Below are 21,771 nucleotides of genomic sequence, written 5' to 3'. Positions count from 1 at the left end.
ACTAGTGGGCAGTGAGCACACTTGCCCGGAGTGGTGGGTAGCCTTATCTACAGCGCCCAGGGAGCGGTTGGGGGTCATTTTGTATATTTGTGTCAAATTTGGTTATATTCAGACAATTATTGGTGTATTTTTAGCCTTTTATGGCAGAATAAGCCAATTCACACCAATTTATTCAAATCTTCAGCCACACTGTGCTTAAGTCATGATATTTTCAATATGATTGTTTTAAGAAAAATTAAATTTGATTTAAACTCAAGAATTTGGAAGAAACGTCTATTCTCCGTCTTTTTTCAACTGTGATATTACTGAAAGTTTTTTAAGACCTGTATTTGCAAAATTGTTAGGCTTAGTGGAAAACATAACATTCAGAAATGCTCTTTGCTTAAAGACAAACAGTAAAGCTTCCCATGTATATGTCGACAATGATGTGCAGTTACTGATGTGGCTCCCTCTGGTGGCCAGAGAAAAACTTGCTCTGAACAAAATTTGCTGAAATCACATAATAGGATTTCCTGCACAGTACAACCTACACATATTTGCAAAGTGACAATTCTCATCAAGATGCATAATTTGAAACAATTGTCATGTTTTTATTGTTTTTATTCTTAGACAGGAGTAATTACATTTTAGATTTTTGGCAGTAAATTGAACATTGTAAGAGCTAACATAAGCAGAATCAAAACAAATGTCATACATTTCCTCAACAGATTATTATCAATATACAAATCGATTTTGGTCACAATCAGAGCATAAGTGACAGATTTGTGGTCACTTGTTTCAGAATAGACTGTACCGAACTGATTATTCTATAACTTGCAATAACATTGTGCTTAAAAGGCAAGATTTTTTAAACAATTATTGATCTTGAGACTTCAGTGGTTGTTCTGAAACCCTTGTTTAAAGTTTAAGACAATGCTAGAAAAACAATAGAGTTTTTTTAAAAGACTTGTATTTGCAAAATTGTCAGGCACGGTGGAAGGCATAAAATACCGAAATGGTCTTGACCTAAACACATACAGTAAAGCTTTCCACTTTCTGTATATTTTTTATTAATTAGTTCAGCATTGACATTTGCAGTTGCTGATTTGGCTCCCTCTGGTGGCCAGAGAAATATAAAACACCTCTGGTGCTAATTAAAATTTCTTGAAATCAAATTATATGATTTCCAAGTTATATGATTTCCTGACCGCAGAATCATGTGGGGTACAGGACAGGTAAGTTTGATGAGAATTGGCCACAGCAATCTCGATCTGTAGCCATTTATGTGAACCCAGAGGGGCTTAATTGGCACGTGGCAGCCATACTGTTTATAAATATTCAAATTTAAAAAAACCTCAGACTAGTATAAAAATGTAGATGTCACATATTTTGCCAATTATGATGATAAATGTGGGGACGGAGCTAAAAACATGCAGTGGAGCGTTGGTGTAGAATAAAGCAAGGATTATGTAGAAGCAGGAATTATAAGTGTAGCCCCCATGGTTCAGGAGATATGGGCAAAAACGTAAAATACACTATAGCACCACCATCAGGCCAACTGGGGTCATTTCAGTTGCCTGAGTAGTTGAGGGGGAATCTACGCCCACCCTCTAAGTTTGGTCTTTGGATGACTTACGGTGTCTTCTCCGCAAACTGCGTTAGGGAAGAAAAAGAATACTAAGAAGAAGAAGAAGAAGAAAAATCATAGCAAAAGCCACCTAAAGGTGCTTGGACCCCTAAAAATATAGTCTGCACTTGAATAGATGAATAATATTATTACCAACAGGCAGCATGCAACAATTCTCAAAGGGGAGTTCCACCGATTTTTCAAAATTCCTGTATAATTAAATGAATATGACTAAGTTTCTATATTGTCTGATACCTGATACATTGTTTTACAATTGTTTTGAGAAGGTTTTAGAGTAAAACATATTTTTAAATCATGGTGAATAGATACATGCAAGGCAAAATAGTCCCCAGGAATAATGATTTACCCCTATTTCACCCCTTAATAAAGATTTACCCGTATTTCACTATCATCATCTTTTGATAGTGATTAAAATGGCTATAATTGCATTGTAGACATCACTTTATTACCTGGTTCAACTCCTGGTTCCTATCATCACCACTGAAAGGAAAATCAGAGTTGGCAAGTTTCTCTAGAATGATGCATTTCAGATCAAACCTCCCTGAAATGACTTTGTTCACATCTCAACTAAATTATGTGAAAACTTTGAAAAATTAGTGGAATTCTTCTTTGATTTCCTCGCCAGTAAAAGTTCAAAGTATACATGTTTTGTGTTTATTGTTTTTTTTACTTTTGTCTCTACAAAAAAGAATCTCTCTAAAAAGATGGTTCTTTAAGGGTTCTTTAGTAAAGGGAATGTTTCTATTTATAACCCTGAGTTGCCCTGCGATGGACTGGCGACCTGTCCAGGGTGTTTCCTGCCTTCCGCCTGATAACTGCTGAGATAGCCTCTAGCTCCCTCCACGACCCAGAAGGATGTGTAACCATGAGTTCTAGATAGAACCATTTCATGCTTAAAAGGTTCTTTGCATGGTAAAATGGCTCTTCAGATAGGTGAAGACTGTCTTGTCTACATTTATGAAAATAGTTCTATATTGCACCAAAAGGGGATCTTCTATTGTTACAATTCACATCATAACAACAGAAGAACCCTTTTTGGTGCTACACAGAACCATGTGCAACTTCTCCATCAATCTGAAGAACCATTTCACCATGCAAAGAACCTTTTAAGCATAAATGGTTCTAAATAGAACCATTCCCTTCACTAAAGAACCCTTGAAGAACATCTTTTTTAAGAGGGTACCGCTTTCATTGTTCTCCATTTTCACTCATCAGCATTTACTTGGTGTAGTATTTATGGTCATTTCATACAAAGTACTGTATTCTGTTCTGTACAGGCACCTTTAAATGATCAGTAAAACACAGAAAGCTGACGGTCATTCTTATGTGCTTCCGTCAGCTTAAGAGAGGCCGTGTTGGGTGGGTCTGATGTCAGGCGGTTGAATGAACTCTGCCACTCGGGGTCTGGGTTGGTAAGTGTCTCTGCCACCGACAAGCAAACTTCCCTGAAGGTCAGAGCGCTGCTCTGGGCTCAGTACTGGACAATCATGATGGATCCTGATCCAGGACTGACCTGCCAATCAAGTCAACATTTGTCATTCTGTCCTGCAGTAAACACACAAACACAAGCATGAACACAGGCCTTACTACTCACCTCTCTGTATCTGCTGTCCCAAGTCTACTAGAAGCTCCACTCCCACACTGTGGTTGATTGACTGCCCAGCCTTGGTGCGTCCAGCTCCTAATTTATGCAGCACAGTGGCTATGACCATGCCATCTATGTCCAGAACCGTCCCTGAAAATCATACAGTGCCATTCTGACCTCTGAGAAAATCATTTGTGTTTGCACAGTTTTCCAGATTTTTCTGGTGTTTTATTTTTCCCTCAAAATTCCACTCATAACATTGTAAAATATCATAATTCCTTTTCTCTAAGTAATAATTTTTGTTTATAACTGAAGGCATTAAACTCTTCAGACATCTGGTTCCTATCACCACCACTGTGAACAATTCTGGCGCAGTATGTTTCACTAGAATGGCATGTTTTGCATCAAACCACTCTCAATGAATTTGTTACTCAGTGGTCTGGAGACCCACCTCATTATTGTTTTTTTTAAATCAACACAGCCATAACAATTTATGTAAAAATACCAGATGTTTAAAATATCACAAGTGCCCAGTGTAGGGTTCTCCTTTAGCAGCTGTAGCCAGTCAGCAGCCTGTCCATGTTGTCCACCAACACACACACACAGACACATATACAAACACATACACACACACACACACACACAGACACACACACTGACAGCAGGCCATGTAGGAGGAGAACAGAGTGAAGGACACAGCACCTCCACACTTTTATTCCCCGCAGGTTCACCCAACACCACATGTGTAATATAAATGTGTGGGGGGTGAACAGAGTGAGAGGTGAACCCTAGTTGTTGAATCTTATTAATTTAATTAATGAAATCAGTGGAATTCCTTAGATCTGTTCTGATTGGCTGCCCTGTATTGTGCCTCAGCTGTCTGGGCTGAAATATCAGGGACAAATAGATTAGAGACACATGTATCGGATGTGTGGATCTTTGGTAAGCTGTGGTCATACCTTTGCTTCTGGTCAGCCAGGATCACAACATCCTTAAAAAAGTCGGTTCTTCAAGGGTTCTTTAGTAAAGGCAGTGGCTCTATTTAGAATCACAAGTCCTACATAGAACCACTTCATGCTTATATGCTTCCTTGCAGGGTGAAATGGCTCTTCAGATGGATAGAGAATGTGTTATAAATGGTTCTATATAGAGTCTTTTTAAAATTCTTCCATTGGTTCCTCAGTTGTTACAGGCTTGACAAGGTAACAACAGCAGAACCCTTTTTGGTGCTATATATAACCATTTCACCATGCAAAAAACCTTTAAAGCATGAAATGGTTCTATACAGACCTCTTCGTTCTCATTGGAACCATTCCTTTTACTAAAGAACCCTTGAAGAACCATCTGAATGTGTAATCGTTTTCCCACATCTTCCGCACCTTTATCACTTCTTTGTGAATAGGCAAGCTGCACTACTCTTGACAGAATGGACGGTCAAATATAATGGTGTTCATGGTTGTGACATCACAGTTCTTGTGCTTCTGTGCTAGCATTATTATGCTGGTTGCTGATATAGACATTTATACCACATAATAACAGACATTCTGTATATATTACCATCCTCTGAAGCCTGAAGCTCTGTCTGATACTTTGCCCGTCTTAGGTGTTCGAAGTAATCAGTCGTTTGTGAGCAGAGGGAGTGGGCAACCTGTGTGGAGACCCCTTGGGCCTCCATCATGGCCTGGAACTTGCGCAGGGCTGCGCCGTTTGTCAGGACCTCAGCGATCATCCTCTGTCCACTCTCTAGACTAGGTGATCGATGGCTCATCCACAGCAAACAGCCACCTACATGCAACCACACAATGTGAGTGACCGCTCCTGCATTCCGTTCTGCAACTTGTATAAAGAGGTTTTTTTTGTCCAGAAGATGGAGCTAAGGAGTTGTGGACGTTTTTCAAAAGCTGCTGAAAGTGACATTAGAGGCCAGTGAGTATACCAGTGCTCACTGCTGGTGATGTTTTATACTGACTATTGTTTGGGACCATTTTTTACTCAATAGTGACTTTTTGTTCGCAGATGGGCAAAAAAATGTTGGGCAGCTTTGAAAAGCTACTCCTAAAAGCAGGCTTTCTTTGGGCGTCCATGACTGAAATCTTTGTGTTTTTATCAACAGCATATCTGTTGAGTTGTTCTTTAAAAAACTGCTTTAGTAAATGAGATTTCTGAGTGAAAAACCTTGTTAAAATGTAAAGAACCTCTTCATAATAGAAAGGCTCCACACTACTTCATGTTTTTCCTAGAACCATACATCCAGCTCAAGAACGCTTTGTTTTTTTTAAGTGGGTACTACATACAGTGATGTACTGAAGAAAAAGAGAACAAGAAAATACACAAATAAACAAACAAATATATATATAAAACAAAACCTCATATCTAAAAAATAAAATGCATGAAAAATGTAGGATATGGGTCCTTTAAGAAAAAAAAAATACACAAACAAGTTAACAACAACAAACAACAACAACAAAGGAAGCAAAACAGCTCAGTCTAAGATCACCACACTGAGAATAATGTGCTCTATCCTTGTTAAGCAAATCTCTCCAACATAATATCTGACTGAAAAGTATCCACACAGTTCAGAAAGGGTCTCCACACTGTTTAAACTGGTCTTTAAATGACCACATGTGAGACTGAAGGTGTGCAGTTATACAGTACTTTACGCCTTCCGTTTCCAGAGGGTGTCTTATTGCTAATCTTCTCTAATAATATATTTTTCCCTGCTGCCAAGGATGTTATACAACCTTTGATTAGTCACAGAAGAAATATTTCTATTAAAGATACAAAATCCGACGGTAAGTCTTTTCCGTTTCGTTAGGGATCCTGTATCAGAGCCTCTGTATCTTAAAGCACAACCACAGGCCCTGTACCAGACCTGTCTCTGCACTATGAGAATTCTTGTCTGACGTCTGGAGATATCTGTATCTTTATCTGGTTTGCCTTGGTACGATTACAAGCTGAAATAGATTCAACAAATCTCCAGACATCTACCGGTGTTTCTCTGATTATTAGAGACAACTCTTTCTCCCAGGTTCTTCTCAGCCCTCGGGCTACAGACATGAACCAGGAGGTATCATCGAGCAAACTGACAGAGATTCTATGATGTTTGAAAAAATCTGGGATTTTTTTATGGCCAGTTTTATGAGGTTTCCATTTGTTGTTGTGCAACTTATGTGTACAATATGCAATCTGAATAATAAGTAGAAACAAGGGCAACCAGTAACCTACAATGTTTTACATGCTGTTAATAATTGATTCAAAGCTGATTATTTTGGACTTGTGAGGGCAACAGCACCACTGGAAGGTTGTAAAATACGAATTTCCCAAGATTAGGCCGATTTACACCTAGATCAAGATTCAATCAGCCAATCTGTGATTCTGTGTCAAATGTTTTGTGACATACACTTTCTACACTCAGTGTCCATTTAATCAGCTCCATTTACTATATAGGTGCACTTTGTAGTTCTACAGTTACAGACTGTAGTCCATCTGTTTCTCTACATACTTTGTTGGCCCCCTTTTACCCTGTTCTTCAGTGGTCAGGACCCCCACAGGACCACCACAGAGCAGGTATTATTTGGGTGGTGGATCATTCTCAGCACTGCAGTAACACTGACGTGGTGGTGGTGTGTTAGTGTGTGTTGTGCTGGTACGAGTGGATCAGACACAGCAGTGCTGCTGGAGTTTTAAACACTGTGTCCACTCACTGTCCACTCTATTAGACACTCCTACATTGTCGATCCACCTTGTAGATGTAAAGTCAGAGACGATAGCTCATCTGCTGCTGCACAGTTTGTGTTGGTCATCCTCTAGTCCTTCATCAGTGGTCGCAGGACGCTGCCCACAGGACACTGTTGGCTGGATATTTTTGGTTGGTGAACTATTCTCAGTCCAACAGTGACACTCAGGTGTTTAAAAACCTCACTGGAGACATACTGTCTCTGATCCACTCGTACCAGCACAACACACACTAAAACACCACCACCATGTCAGTGTCACTACAGTTCGGAGCATATAACACAGATATTTAAAGTTTAAAATGTATTTTAATCCATTTATTGTCAAGTATTCATGGTGGAGGGATACATGCAGGGTGTTATAAGGCAAAATAGATGTGTAGGTTCACTGGTGATCCTGGATGGTAAATAAAATAGACATATAGACCATGTTCAAGGTCAACCCCTGGTTCTTATCATCACCACTGTAAAGACACCAGAGTCTGTAAGTTTCTCTACAACAAACCACTTCACATCAAACCACTCTAAACAGCACTTTTTACATCTCAAGGACTGAGCTGTTCAGAAATAAAAAAAAATGGTGGCTTATTTGATTCATTCATTGCTGTAGCTGAGAAGGAGCTCTCAAATGTAATGCTACAGTGTGTGAGGTATTGGTAGACATTATTTGTTTAGCAAGCAAGCAAGCAAAGTTTATTTATATAGTGCTTTTTACAACAGGTGTTGTAAAGCAGCTTTACAAAACTTTACAAAAAAATCAGCATTACAGAAAGAAATCCGGGTCCGAGCCCCCATGAGCGTCGCCAGTGGCGACAGTGGCAAGGAAAAACTCCCTAAGAGAAACAGGAAGAAACCTTGGGAGGAACCAAGACTCAGAAGGGGAACCCATCCTCCTCTGGTCGACACCGGACAGTAAACATTGTTAGTACAAAAACGGGTAAAAAAGGTGGAGCAAATGATTAATTTGATTAGTTTATGCAGCAGCAGCAGCGGCAGCATCAGTGGGGTCAGGTTGTGAGGGTGAGGTTTGCACGGCGTTGTACAGAATGAAGCTCAATGGTGGTCAAGCCGGTCCAGAGGGCTGGCAGCAGTGGCACCCGATCAAGGCAGAAGAGGCAGCAGCATCAGAACGCACAGGATGGGCAGCTGTTCAACTCGGCAAAGAAAAGAAAGAAAGGAAAAACACAGAGAGTCAGTTCTGTAATGGGTGACTGATCACAGATTACAGTGTTAGCAGAGCAGCGGAGACTCTGGCAGGTATAGAACTGACAGGGAAAACTAATTACCAAAGGCTTGACTATACAAGTAAGTTTTTAGCCTAGACTTAAACACTGAGTCCCGAACATTAACAGGAAGATTATTCCAAAGCTGGGGGGCTTTGTATGAGAAAGCTCTCCCCCCTGATGTAACTTTATTAATTCTAGGTACTAATAGGAAGCAGCACCTTGTGATCTAAGTAGGCGTGATGGTTCATAGTGGGAGAGAAGTTCACTCAGGTACTGAGGGGCGAGTCCGTTTAGTGCTTTATAAGTCAGTAAGAGAATTTTATAATCAACGCTAAATTTAACGGGTAACCAGTGTAGGGTTGATAAAACTGGGCTGATATGGTCAAATTTTCTTGTTCTAGTAAGAACTCTGGCTGCAGCGTTCTGGACTAACTGAAGCTTGTTAAGGCTTTTACTTGGACATCCAGCCAGCAGGGCATTACAGTAATCTAGCCTTGAAGTAATAAATGCATGAACTAACTTTTCTGCATCCTGTAGAGAAAATGCATTTCTCAATTTAGCAATATTGCGGAGATGCAGGAAGGCTATTCTAGTAATATCAGTTATATGTGCGTCGAAGGACAGATCAGGGTCTATCATGACACCAAGGTTTTTTACAGATGAGCTTGATGCAACTGAGAAATTGTTAAGTTTAAGTGTAAAATTAGACAGTTTGTTTTTAGCTGCTTTTGGACCAAGAAGCAGAACCTCTGTTTTATCCGAGTTAAGAAGGAGAAGATTACTTGACATCCAGTCTTTTACGTCTTTTATACAGTCCTCAATCTTGCCAAGTTTAATTTTATCATCCAGTTCGCTTGCTAAATATAACTGAGTGTCATCGGCATAGCAGTGGAAATTTATGCTGTGTTTACTGATAATGGTGCCCAGTGGTAGCATATATAGTGTGAAAAATACAGATCCTAAAACAGAGCCTTGTGGAACACCATACTTTACTTTTGCGAGGGCAGATGATTCCCCGTTTAAATTAACAAACTGATGTTTGTTATGGGTCTATAATTTGATAGTTCACAGGGATCGAGGTTGGCTTTCTTAATTAGTGGTCTAATTACTGCTAGTTTAAGAGATTTTATGTATCCAAGGCTAAGAGAAGAGTTTATTAAACTTAATATTATTAAACTTTCCTTGAGTAAACCTGTAGGAATCGGATCTAACATACAAGTAGATGATTTTGCGGAAGAAACGATTTTAACTATATCATTTTCTTGAAGTAAGGTAAATGATTCCAGCCCCTCTGCAGGGATCATAATATTCTCAAGGTTGAGGCTGGCATTATGGGGAAGCAGGTTTGTAGATTCTAACTGATCGAAAATTTTCCTCTAAGAGCTTGGTCATAATATCTAACTCGGTAGGGTCAGATGGACAGCTGACAGAAGCTGATAATTGTGGAAGGTTTCTAATAAAGCTACCAACTGTGGAGGGAGTTATTGTCTGCTTAACATGATAACATGGTGATGAACACACAAGTCCTCGCTGAACTTGGTCTGTGTCTACTTCACATAAAGGAGCTTAACCAGCTGTACAGCTATTTTACTGACTTGCCAGAAAATGAAACTGGTCTATTTGTATTGGAACAACTTTTGTATTGGAATCGAAAGACACTCACTGAGTAGGTATGGCTTCTTTTGGATCACTTGCATGCTTTTACTAAGAGGACCTTACCTAAAAACGTGACCAGCTCTTTCAGGTCATCAGGGCCCCGTCCTTTGAGGCATTCCAAGGCTTCATATACCTCCAAAGTATTCCCCACACAACGGCCAATGGGAGCGTCCATTCGGCTAAGCACCGCACCTGACCTCATACCCAAGCTGTTTCCCACGTTAACCTGCAGATAGAGGCCCAGAACTGTAACAACACTGTTTACAGTACCTGCTCACACACATACTCATACCGAACTAGGTCTCACCAGTGACTGGGCGAGGGTCCGAGCACTGTCCAGGTCTTTATACAGAGCAGCTTTACCAAACTTCACATCTAACAAAAGTGCATGCAGACTCTCAGCGCCCTTCTTTGAGATGATCGAGCCTGTGCAGACAAAAAAGCAAACATTTTCGACTTGAGTCTGTACACCAGCCAACAAGTGTGCATTTGCAGTCCAAAATATCTCTCTCTCTCTCTCTTATATATAATTATATATATATATATATATATATATATATATATATATATATATATATGTGTGTGTATATATATATATATATATATATATATATACACACACACACACACACACACACACATACATATATACATACACATATATATCCATCCATCCATCCATCATCTAAACCACTTATCCTTCTGGGTCACGGTGGGGTGCTGGAGCCTATCCCAGCTGTCATTGGGCGGAAGGCAGGATACACCCTGGACAGGTCACCAGTCCATCGCAGCGCAGACAGACATACACAATCACACACACACTCACACCTAGGGGCAATTCAGCATTTCCAATCAGCCTGACTGCATGTTTTTGGACTGTGGGAGGAAACTGGAGTACCCGGAGGAAACCCACGCAGACACAGGGAGAACATGCAAACTCCACACAGAAATGACCCTGGTCACCCGGCCGGGAATCGAACCCAGGCCATTCTTGCTGTGAGGCGACAGCGCTACCCACTGCGCCACCGTGCCAAAACAGAAAGCCCGAGCTGGGCTGTGTATAATAACTGAGCTAACACTGCTTTACCTGCTGGAAAGAGTGCTGCACTGACATTGCAGCAAAATTACCTGAAAAACACAGAGGTGAATTTGTTTTTCATTCATAAACTGCCTTCATAGACTTCGCTGTTTACGTTTCCTTCTCGTACTGCAGCTCATTTCTCTTCTATCACTTCCAACAAAGACGTTATAAATTATACAGTTTTATGGTCACTTCAGAATGGTATGTTTTTTCATTCTGAAATGGCTTTAATGGCAAAACCGATTTTTTTTTTCAAACGTCTGACACGATGCAGCCCATTCTGTCACTGAAAATGGCCAGACAGGACTATTCCTATTTAAGGTAGATCTTCCTTAAGTACACATTGCACCCAGTGTTGAGAGTAAATGTGTTGCACTGTGTATAACACTGTAAATTCCAGAGTTAGCAAGTGGAATTATAATTATTGTAGTAGTAATCAGACAAACAAAGCATACTGATATAAAATATTTCGGTAGCACTTTCTATGAATGTCACCTTTGTAAGCATCTATAAACACATTCATAACATGTTATAATGCATTCATAAGACATTATAAACATAGCTAGAAATATTTATAAAAACGCATTATACGTTATAGCCATGTTTATTATGCATTATGAATTGTTAACATAATACATTATAAGTACTGATCATAACAAATTATAAGAGCTCATAGGTTGTATTTGTCCGCTCTAAGTAAAGTGAAGCATACTGTACTAAAACCTCCTCCAGTGTTAAGAGTGAGGCTTCAAGTTGTAGTATTACTGAAGGATTTACTGAAACACTAAAACATACACAATAAAGCACATTACAGGCTTCAAATGTCAGAGTTTAAACTAGTGCTGCCATCAGTGCTTAACCCAATGTGGGAAAGGTAATGTGCACCACCGTTAGCTTGGTATTTGTCTTTACTTTATGCTCTCCAAGCTGGGACTGACTTCTTTGGCACTGACATTATAACATGTTATTAACACTACTTATAATGCATCATATAAACAATTCATAATGTATAATAAACATGGCTATAAAGTGTAATTCAGTGTAATTCTTTATTATAAATATTTATAACCATGTTTATAATGCCTTATGAATACATTATAACATGTTATAAATGTGTTTATAGATGCTTACAAATGCGACAATCGTAGAAAGTGTTACCACTATTTCTATTAAAATTACCAACAAGCAGGTTTGGATGGGGGGAATTGGGGTTTTCTCAGGACATGCAAAGCCCGTCCATGCCCCCCAGCTTGACATCAAGTTTTTGACCTGATAGTCATATATTTCAAATGTATATTCACAAAACCGCCCATTAGCTTCTATTAAATTTAATAAAAAATCTATTAAATTTCAAGTCAAGAGGTTTTCAGTTCTCTAATATACATCCTTTTCTTTAACACAAGCTTCACAGCTGATCTCACCTGTGATCAGGGGGATACTGTCCACAGTAGCTGTGGCGTCCCTGAGAGCATACAGAACTCTGTCCGCAGGCACCAGAGTCTCCGTCTGACCCACAATGCAACAGCCCACATCCTGCAGAATCTGCCTCACCTACCCACACACAAACACTGGCTAGGTCAGAATGAGTGAGATTTTATATCCAGTACTGCTCACCAGCAGCACCAGTTAAAGTCAGTAACACATTAACTAACAATAACAGTCTCTTGCGAGGTGTCTGTTTTGTACCTGCTCTACAGACTGGTGGATGTTAAACCCAGGGATGGACTCCAGCTTGTCCAGTGTCCCTCCAGTGTGTGCCAGTCCATGTCCACTTATCATGGGGACCTGAAGTATCCAGAAAGTGATTAGAAACAGTAAACTTTTCTATTCAATATAATGTGACTTTCTATAGATGCTGTAAGTAAATGGAGTAAAATAGTGCTTTGTCGTGCCACATGCACCCCCACTTTTATTAGAGGAGGAGTAAACTTATGCAGTTGCTCCCGTATATTTTATTCTAACAAATATTCACAAATCTTGATGAACTTGATGCAAAGCAAAATTAAATGCTGCCAGAAGCAATTTGCTTTTTTCATATTCTGCATCCTTGTGAGTGTGTGTGTGAAGGTATATGTCCATCCGTCTCTCTGCCCCGCGATGGACTGGTGACCTGTCCAGGGTGTGTCCTGCCTTCCACCCGATGACTGCTGGGATAGGCTCCAGCTCCCCCCGGCGACCCAGATGGAAAAGCGGCTTAGAAGATGTTTGTGCGTGTGTGTGTGTGTGTGTGTGTGTGTGTATTCTGCATCCTTTACCATTCAAATGAATCAGCTTTTTTACCTGACAAATTTGAATCATATGGAGGCTGACAAGACCCTATACACAGTACACTGTTAGAAAAAAAAGTTCTGTGCAGGCACATTTTTTGTTTTCTGTGTGCTGATTGGTTGGCGAGCAAAGCAGCTCATTGGCTGTTCATGCTCACTGACATCATGAACTCGAATTCAAAAGCTCTTAAAAATATAACAGCAGTGTTAAAATGTTTTATGCTGTTCAGTGTTCTGGAAATGAATGTAATATATTGTAAATGTATAAGCATTTTAAAACTTTATGATTTTGCTCAAATGCCTCATTGTAACCCATTCATTTTGGAATCGCTTGGGAGCGCCCTCTAGCGTTAGAGAACCCCGGAAGAGACTGCAGAGTGCTAATTCTCCTCTCTACAAGTTCTCTGCCATTACTGCCAGTTTTGTTGGGTCAGCTAACAAACACCTGCATTGTGCTGAGTAATGGAGGGAAAGGGAGGACCATCCTACCAACTTGGACTCCCAACCACAGATGACTGTGGCATCGCCGGGGACTGAAGTCGCTCAGACAGTTGCGCCCCTTCGTAAGCCAGGTATGATATTTCCTACAATACATTTATAAGAAACCACTCTACTCACTTTGCACCCACAGGCAGCCAAAGCAGGAGTTAATGGCAGGCTGATCTTGTCTCCAACTCCACCAGTAGAATGTTTGTCCACCACAAGCTCTGCCCACTCCTCAGGCCAGTGGAAAACATCCCCTGATATCATCATTTCCTTTGTTAATGCCATAGTTTCCTCGTCCACCATACCTTTCTGCCAGATGGCCATGAGCATGGCACCTATAAAATACAGCATAGAACACCTTCCCTCACAGGAAAACATGGTACGCACTTCATACTCACGATTCTACAGCACAACCACCTCAATCGTCTTCCTTCAAGACTTCTTACTCCATTTCTTTTCCATCTTGGTCTTTCTATTCTCTTTTATCACAGCCTTGTCTCCTATCATATCTCTTTGTGTCCTTCATGTGTGATTCCACCGTATCTGTCTCTTAGGTCACTCTCTTAGGACACTACAAACTCTGGAGTGCCTCACAGAGATATCATTCTGACATTTTCAGCCCAGATAAAAGCTTGAAATGGGAATTCCACCAAATGTTAAAAAATGTTCTGCGTAATTCAGAGTGGTTTAATGTGAAATGGTTTATTTACAATGGTCAGTGCTGGCTCTAACTAATAAGCGACATAAGCAGCTGCTTAGGGCCCCAGGGCCTCCAGGGGGCGCCCTAACAACTTCTGGTTTATTGGTTAATCATGTCTCAAAAACAATTTTACACATCTGGAGCCAAAAAACAGAAAAGAAAAATAGAAGCTTGACTCTAAAAGAATGTTTAGTTTTTGTTGTGATGTTATCATTATGCCATTTGTTTTGGTTTATAATTAGGCAAATAGAAGTAGTGGATCTGGGGTTTGCCTTCCAAACTTCTGTTAACTCAGGTTTAGATAGTCAGACCGTGATTAATCCTAGCTCACCTGCACATGAAAGAAATCATATAACCTAAATATGTAGACAGTAAAGCATTTATAGTGGTAAAACAACCTGTCACCACCAGGGTTAGAGCTCACTAAGCTTAAAGTTAGCTGAGTAAGCAAGAAATACTGCAATATGAGACAGAGCCGTGGATCCAGAATGCTGAGGAGGTTATCTGTAAATCCAACTGTTACTTATCAAATTCCAAACAAGCATCCAATCATCAGCAATACACAAATTAGCCAGTTTAGATGTACATAATTTAGACAGACTGTGGTAGTCAGTGCTATTAGTTAGCCTTCAATCTTACAATACGTCAGCTAGCAAGATGAGGGACCCCTGCTTAAGGCCCCCAGAAGGCTTGAATTGGCCCTGACAGTGATGGTGAACCAGGGATTGCGATGTCTACAATGCAAATATAGCCAATTTATTTACTATCCAAAACCTACACGTCTTCTGAGTTTATATATATATATATATATATATATATATATATATATATATATATATATATATATATATATATATTGTTGAAAGGTTGAAATAGTGGTAAATCTGTAAAAATAAGTTTTCTTTGTGTAGTATTTTTCCTTACAATGCCCTGACTATACCTACTATACCTCTCTGCCATTAATGGATTTAAAAAATGTTTTTTTTTCAAAAAATCTTATCTCAAAATTATTGTAAAACAGTGTCTCGGGCATCAGGCAATGTATTCATAACCATTTTGTGTAATAACTTTCTGTGAGGGAGATTTCAGAGGTAATAAACTCTTCAGACGTCTGGTTCCCATGAACACTACTGTAAATATTCTTTTCCTGGCAAGTTTTTCTAGAATGGAGCATTTCACATCAAACCACCCTGAACTACTTTGTTTATTTTATTAGGTGTCCTAAGAGTTTTGCACAGTACTGATCATGCTCTTTTACCATGCAGTTTCTGTTGCAATGAGACTAGGAAGGTGTAAAAGTAAAACACTACCCAGCATGAACTCACCTATTTGACATTCCTGTATGTTGGCCGACTTGACTCCTTGTATGAAAGCACAGATCTCTTCTGAGCTGAGCTGACCACCATCCCGTTTCTGCCTGATCATCTCCTGGAAGTTGACGGCACTCTCCATCCGAGACATGCTTACACTTACGAATCGGTCAGCTGTGCATGACACAGAGCAAGATTCAGTATTCCCAAACAGTCCAAACATTTTACATATTGACTACAGGACCAATCAGGAGCAGTAAATAAGCATGTGCTTAGGTCTCAACACCAAAGCTGTGACAGCTGCAGTATTTAAGCTGGTCAGGAACATTAGGCTAATTTAGAAGAGCTTCAGATTTATTGAAAGGCAGGAAGACTTACCTTAGATTTCTTGAGGGGAACCAGGACTTAGTGAGTAACCCAAAAGAGCTTTAGATGTGTTGAGAGGCAGCAAGAAATGTGTACTACGGTATTGTAAAATGTCAAGTTCAGGACCATAGGCTAACCCTAGTGGCTTGTCATCCAATCACTTGTCGCTCTCAGGTCCACCTGTCAGTCACACATTAACCATAACAACCACTGCTCTGCTCTCTGAGGTCACATGCATGGCTCGATCGATCACAGTTACGGGCTTCCTGTTATGACCTAACTGATGTGTAGACATTTACATGTACCATGCTTTCTGCAGTCACTGAACTTTGGACCCAAACATCCATGTAAGGCTAAAAAATTCAGACCAAATAGTAATATTTCACGATTAAAATGTAAATCTTCCAAAATACATGGTGCTTATTTTGGAATAAGGACTTCATCCATGTTGCTATTAGCTTTTCAGGGGTCACTGTTTCCTCAACGTAATGAAATCAAGTAAGGGCTGAAGCAGGACTGTGTATGATTATTGGATACTAATCCACGACAGGGTGGCGTGATGCGGCCCCGCCCTGAAGGCAATTATTTTCAAATAATCACAACCTTGCTGACTTGCCAGCGATCATAAATATGCAACATTGGTCAAGCAAGTTGGCACTATAGCAGTTATAAACAGACTTGAATGTGATATGTAGCCTAACTTTTAGTGACTAATAGTTAAAGTATCTCAGATATCATTGAGATATCTCCAAAGTGGTAAGCTTACAGGAGAGGGCAAAAACAGTATTAACTCCTTTTATGTACAGTCATCTTAAAATATGGTCTAGTCTTCATCTTCATCAAGATACAATAAAGAACAAACACAATCAGTTTAGACTAATTACACAAAAAAATAATGTTTTTTTCTTGTCCGTATTGAATACATTATTCAAACATTCACAGTGTAGGCTGGAAAAAGCATGTGAACCCCTAGGCCAGGGGTCGGCAACATACGGTTCTTTTACTGTCCTGTTGTGGCTTCACAGCAGAATTAGATTTGTAGGTAATAATAAAATAATCCTCCTTTGCAGTAAAATAAAGCTCAGCTGGTCGTTCAACACAGTTTAACATTAAACGGTCTGAAACACTGGAGTTAATGTATAACTGCTAATTCACCCTTTAACCCTGAAGGTTGGCACGCAGACTGTTGGTCACCATAGCAACGCAGATAACAATCTCACCTGGTTAGTAGCTAACAAAAAGGCAAAGAGAAAGATTTAAGATGAACATGGATAATTTGATGATGAATGGACCTTTATAATCACTCCAGCTGGTTTGCTTATATGTTGAATCTGCAGCCAGAAACTGTCAATCGCTAAAAAGTCACGAAGCTCAGCTTCTCGTTCAAACTTTCCAGTTCCAACTTAAATGGTGCAGCAGTTACATTCCGGCACCTCAGGCATCACTTAAGGTGGAACGGGAAAATTTTAACAACTAGCTAACAACTAACTAACCAGCGAATGAGAAGCGACTTCAGCCTCATAAAAATCAAATGTTGAGAGACATTTTACAAGAAACTATTCTACTTTAGAGGAAAGGGTTCCTGCTGGAGATGTGAGAAAAGCAGCTATAGCTGAGCTAAAGCTTAAAGCAGAGCAAAGTAAGTCTGTGTTTTTCGTTTATATTATACTAGTACAATAGTATACTAGTACATTTGTACATACTGAGACATATTTACAGCCAAGATGGTAAAACGGACATAAAATGTTGTGGCTCCCAAGGTGGTTTGATTTTTATGGAAAGAACAAAATGGCTCTTCTTAACATTTGGGTTGCCGACCCCTGCTCTAGGCTAATGAGTCAACAAAAGCTATTTGGAATCAGGACTTAAACCTGTTAAATGGAGATCAATGAAATGAGATTGGCGAAATGGATTAGAGCTCTTTTAACTACAAGTATTTTGAGTTCGCTAGTCACAAAAAGCATCTGCTGATGATAAATGGTGATGATTTGGTGTTGTTTCTTCCCCCTACTAGAAGTGGGTGCCCAGCCAAGATCACTCCAAAGGTGCAGTGCAGAACACACAATTAAGTGAAAAAGATCCCAAGGAACAGCTAAAGGCTCAAAGGAATCATTGGAAGTTGTTATTTCGAGTCTACCATACGAAAAACAAGCATGGTGTCCATGGCAGGACAGCAGGACACCATGGAGGAAGCTGCCGCTCTGTGTTTGGTGGACACAGCACTATATATGGGGTAAAAAAGGACAATGCAATCCAACATTAAAAAAACAAAATCCCAATGGTGAAGTATGATGGAGGGAGCATCATAATTGGGACTGATTTGCTGCCTCTGGGCCTGGACTGACTGCCTCATCAAGGGAAAAATAAATTCCCCATTTTTATCAAGGTATTATACAGGATCATGTCAGGGTGGCTGTGTGCTCGATGAAGCTCAGTATGTCACTAAGCGGGACAATGACCCTAAACATTGAAGTAAATCTTCCACAGAATGGCTTCAAATAAACAAAATCTACCTTTTGGAGTGGCCTAGTCTGAACGCAGACCATAACCCTATAGAGATGCTAGGGAATGACCTCAAGAGAGCTGCACACCAGACATCCAAAGAACATGAATGAGCTGAAGAAGAATAGTCCGATATTCCTCTTATATATTCCTCAGGTCTGATCCACAGCTTGAGGTTATCGCTGCTAAAGGAGGTTCGACTCATTATTCAATCCAAGGATTCACTTCCTTTTTTCACCAGCACTGCGAATGTTTTTGCTTATGTGTATTGTGCGTTGGTGCACACAACGAAGACATGAAAGATTATAATTGTGCATTATTTGTCACACCTACTGGCCGTTCCTTCATTCAGAGATCAGCTTCTCCAGATCAGCTTCTCCCATCAATAGCTCCATAAACACTGTGGCCATGCACATTCGATTATTTGTGTTATTTGCTCTAAATTATGGTTAGAAATACACACCACTTTAATTTAGAAAAAGGACTTTGAATTAACCTGTAACTAAAATGTACTTGCCAATACTTGTCCTAACAGTACTGAGCATACCTTACCTGTAAAAACTGATATTACCTGTATACTGATATAGCTAGTTAGCTTGATGACAGAGGTTCAGTAATCGTCAGACATTAGCAGTCCTGAAGGTTCAATAGATGCTTAACCATCTAAAATATTAGTTTAAAAAATGAGTGTAGAAGAAAAACGTCTTAGTGGATCAAATTGCAAATCAAAAGTTTTTAAAATCCATCAAACACTAAGTGAGTCAGATATAAGTTTTAAATATTGTACAATTTTTTCATTTTGAATTTCGATAACATTTTAGACATTGAACATTTAAATCAGCAGTGTTTGGTGCAGATACGTTTCAGTAATGACACAAACTTTGAATTTTACCTGAGGATATAATGTAGCTAAAATACTGCTTATTTTCAAAATGCAGCATTCACTGCAATTAATGCAGCTGAAATGCTTTTGAAGGTTAAAATACAAATATTAATATAAAGTAATTATTGCAGCACATTCAAAACTCAAAAGTTGTGTATGATTGCTGAAACTTACCTGCACGATACACAATTGTTTGTAGCGTTGGGTGTAACACAGCTGAAATGCTACTGAAATTCAAAATTGATAAAAGTTAAAGCAATATATCCAAAATCCAAAGGCTGTGCATCATTGCTGACACCTCACTGCACCATACACAGCTGTTTTTAAAGTTGTAAATAATGCAGCTGAAATATTATTGAAATTCAAAATACATAAAAATTAATAAAAAGTAGTTACAGCAATATGTCCAAACTTTAAAGGCTATGCATCATTGCTGACACCTCACTGCACCATACACAGTAGTTTTTATTGTTGTATGTAAGATGGGCAAAATACTATTGAAGTTCAAATTAAATTAAAAAATATATAACGTATTTATTGCATTATATCCAAAATCCAAAAGGTGTGTATGACTGCTGACACTTCACTGCACTGTACATAATTCTTTGTAGTGCTGTATGTAATGTGACTGAAATTTAATTGAAATTCAAAATGTATAAAAAATTATTTAAATGAGATGTTGCATTAGATCCAAAATCCAAAAATGTGTATGATTGGTGATACCTAGCTGCACCATATACAGTTATTTTTGGTGTTGTATGTAATGAGGCTAAAATATTATTGAAGTTCAAAATAAGTAAAAATGTATACAAAGCATTTATTGCATTAAATCCAAAATACAAAAGTTGTGTATGATTGCTGACATCTTGCTGAACCATATACAATGGTTTTAGTGATGTATGTAATGTGGTTGAAATGCTATTGAAATTCAAAATACATAAACATTAATATAAAGTATAAAGCTATTTCAGCTAAATTATATACAACATTAAAACAGCTGTGTATGGTGCAGTGAGGTGTCAATGATGCACATCCTTTACATTTTGGATATATTGCTGTAACTACTTTTTATTAATTTTTGTGTATTTTGAATTTCAATAATATTTCAGCTGCATTATTTACAACACAAAAAACAGCTGTGTATGGTGCACCAAGGTGTCAGCAATGATGCACAGCTTTTAGATTTTGGATATATTGCTGTAACTACTTTTTATTAATTTCTGTGTATTTTGAATTTCAATATTTTAGTTGCATTATTTACAACATTAAAAACAGCTGTGTATGGTGCAGTGAGGTGTCAGCAATGATGCACAGCCTTTGGATTTTAGATATATTGCTGTAACTACTTTTTATTAATTTTTGTGTATTTTAAATTTCAATAATATTTCAGCTGTATTACACCCAACACTACAAACAATTGTGTATGGTGCAGTGAGGTGTCAGCAATCATACACAACCTTTGAATTTTGAATGCATTGCAAAAATTACTTATTAATTATTAATAAGTAATAGCACCTTAAATGTCACCCAAACTGCAAAAGAACAGGTGTGCATCACTCTCTGTGGTCGGACTGTCATGAACATGTAAGTCTTTACTGACTACCGTAGTCCGATCAAATGTTATTAGCGCCGAACAGACGAATATCGAAAATAAAACTAACTTCACCCTGGTGTGTGAGGAGTTTTACTTCAATGTGCTAATCTATCTTTCTCTCAGCACCTTCCTCCTCGCCCACTGAGCATGCTGAAGTCATGTTTATCACCTCACTACTTACTGGTGGAGCACTGAAGTGGGTTACTGCCCTATGGTCTCAAAATCCGGCTATAAGTAACAATTATGAACAAGTGTCAGAACAGTTTTTGGTCCTCCTTAAGGCAGAAGGGAAGCGGGAGAGCAATTAACGGGACTGACACGAGGCCGTGGTACCGCCAGTGATCATGCTCTTACCTTTCACACCTTCGCTGCACAAAGTGGGTGGAATGGAGCTTCCCTTATCACCGCTTTCCGCCAAGGGCTTTCAGCTGATATCCAGACCGAACTAGCTCACCGGGATCACTGTCTTTGGAAGTCCTCGCCTGGCCGTTTTGCTGCGAAGCCGGCGTCACACAACACATGACCCACGTCCGCGAATCATTCCAAGCCCCGTTCCATTGGCACAGGAGGAACCTACGCAAATTGAAACCACCCAACTCAGTACAGCCGAACGCCCAAATATTTCTATCTGCAGCCCGGAGAACCAGTGGGCGTAACGAATGGGCGGAGACACGGTGAATCATTTCTCGCATCGGTCAATCATATAACAGAGATGGACTGTCAACCAAAACTATTGGCCAATCACAGGTGTGAA

At 39.4% G+C, this 21,771-nt stretch overlaps 1 protein-coding gene across 3 annotated transcripts; it reads right to left on the bottom strand.

Moving 5' to 3' along the window:
* Positions 1-569: 569 nt before the first annotated feature.
* On the bottom strand, positions 570-21,619 carry LOC118812542 (thymidine phosphorylase). Of its 3 annotated transcripts, XM_036577616.1 has the most exons (11): positions 21,372-21,619; positions 19,598-19,650; positions 15,688-15,846; positions 13,795-13,997; positions 12,596-12,694; positions 12,331-12,460; positions 10,136-10,254; positions 9,892-10,054; positions 4,770-4,997; positions 3,222-3,362; positions 570-3,140 (listed from the first exon to the last, which is right to left on the bottom strand). In XM_036577616.1, exons 3-11 carry the CDS (start codon positions 15,821-15,823, stop codon positions 2,968-2,970), a joined length of 1,392 nt encoding a protein of 463 aa, XP_036433509.1. In that variant the 5' UTR covers positions 15,824-15,846; positions 19,598-19,650; positions 21,372-21,619; the 3' UTR covers positions 570-2,967. The 3 variants fall into 3 exon arrangements, with proteins under 3 accessions (XP_036433509.1, XP_036433507.1, XP_036433508.1); XM_036577614.1 differs by lacking the exon at positions 19,598-19,650 and having other exon boundaries at positions 21,372-21,616; XM_036577615.1 differs by lacking the exons at positions 19,598-19,650; positions 21,372-21,619 and adding an exon at positions 16,051-16,871.
* Between the last annotated feature and the right edge of the window lie 152 nt (positions 21,620-21,771).

The sequence above is a fragment of the Colossoma macropomum genome, unplaced genomic scaffold, assembly GCF_904425465.1.
Source record: "Colossoma macropomum unplaced genomic scaffold, Colossoma_macropomum, whole genome shotgun sequence".
NCBI lineage: Eukaryota > Metazoa > Chordata > Actinopteri > Characiformes > Serrasalmidae > Colossoma > Colossoma macropomum.
Note: the sequence above shows the minus strand (reverse complement) of the source record. Positions and strands in the feature narration are given on the sequence as shown.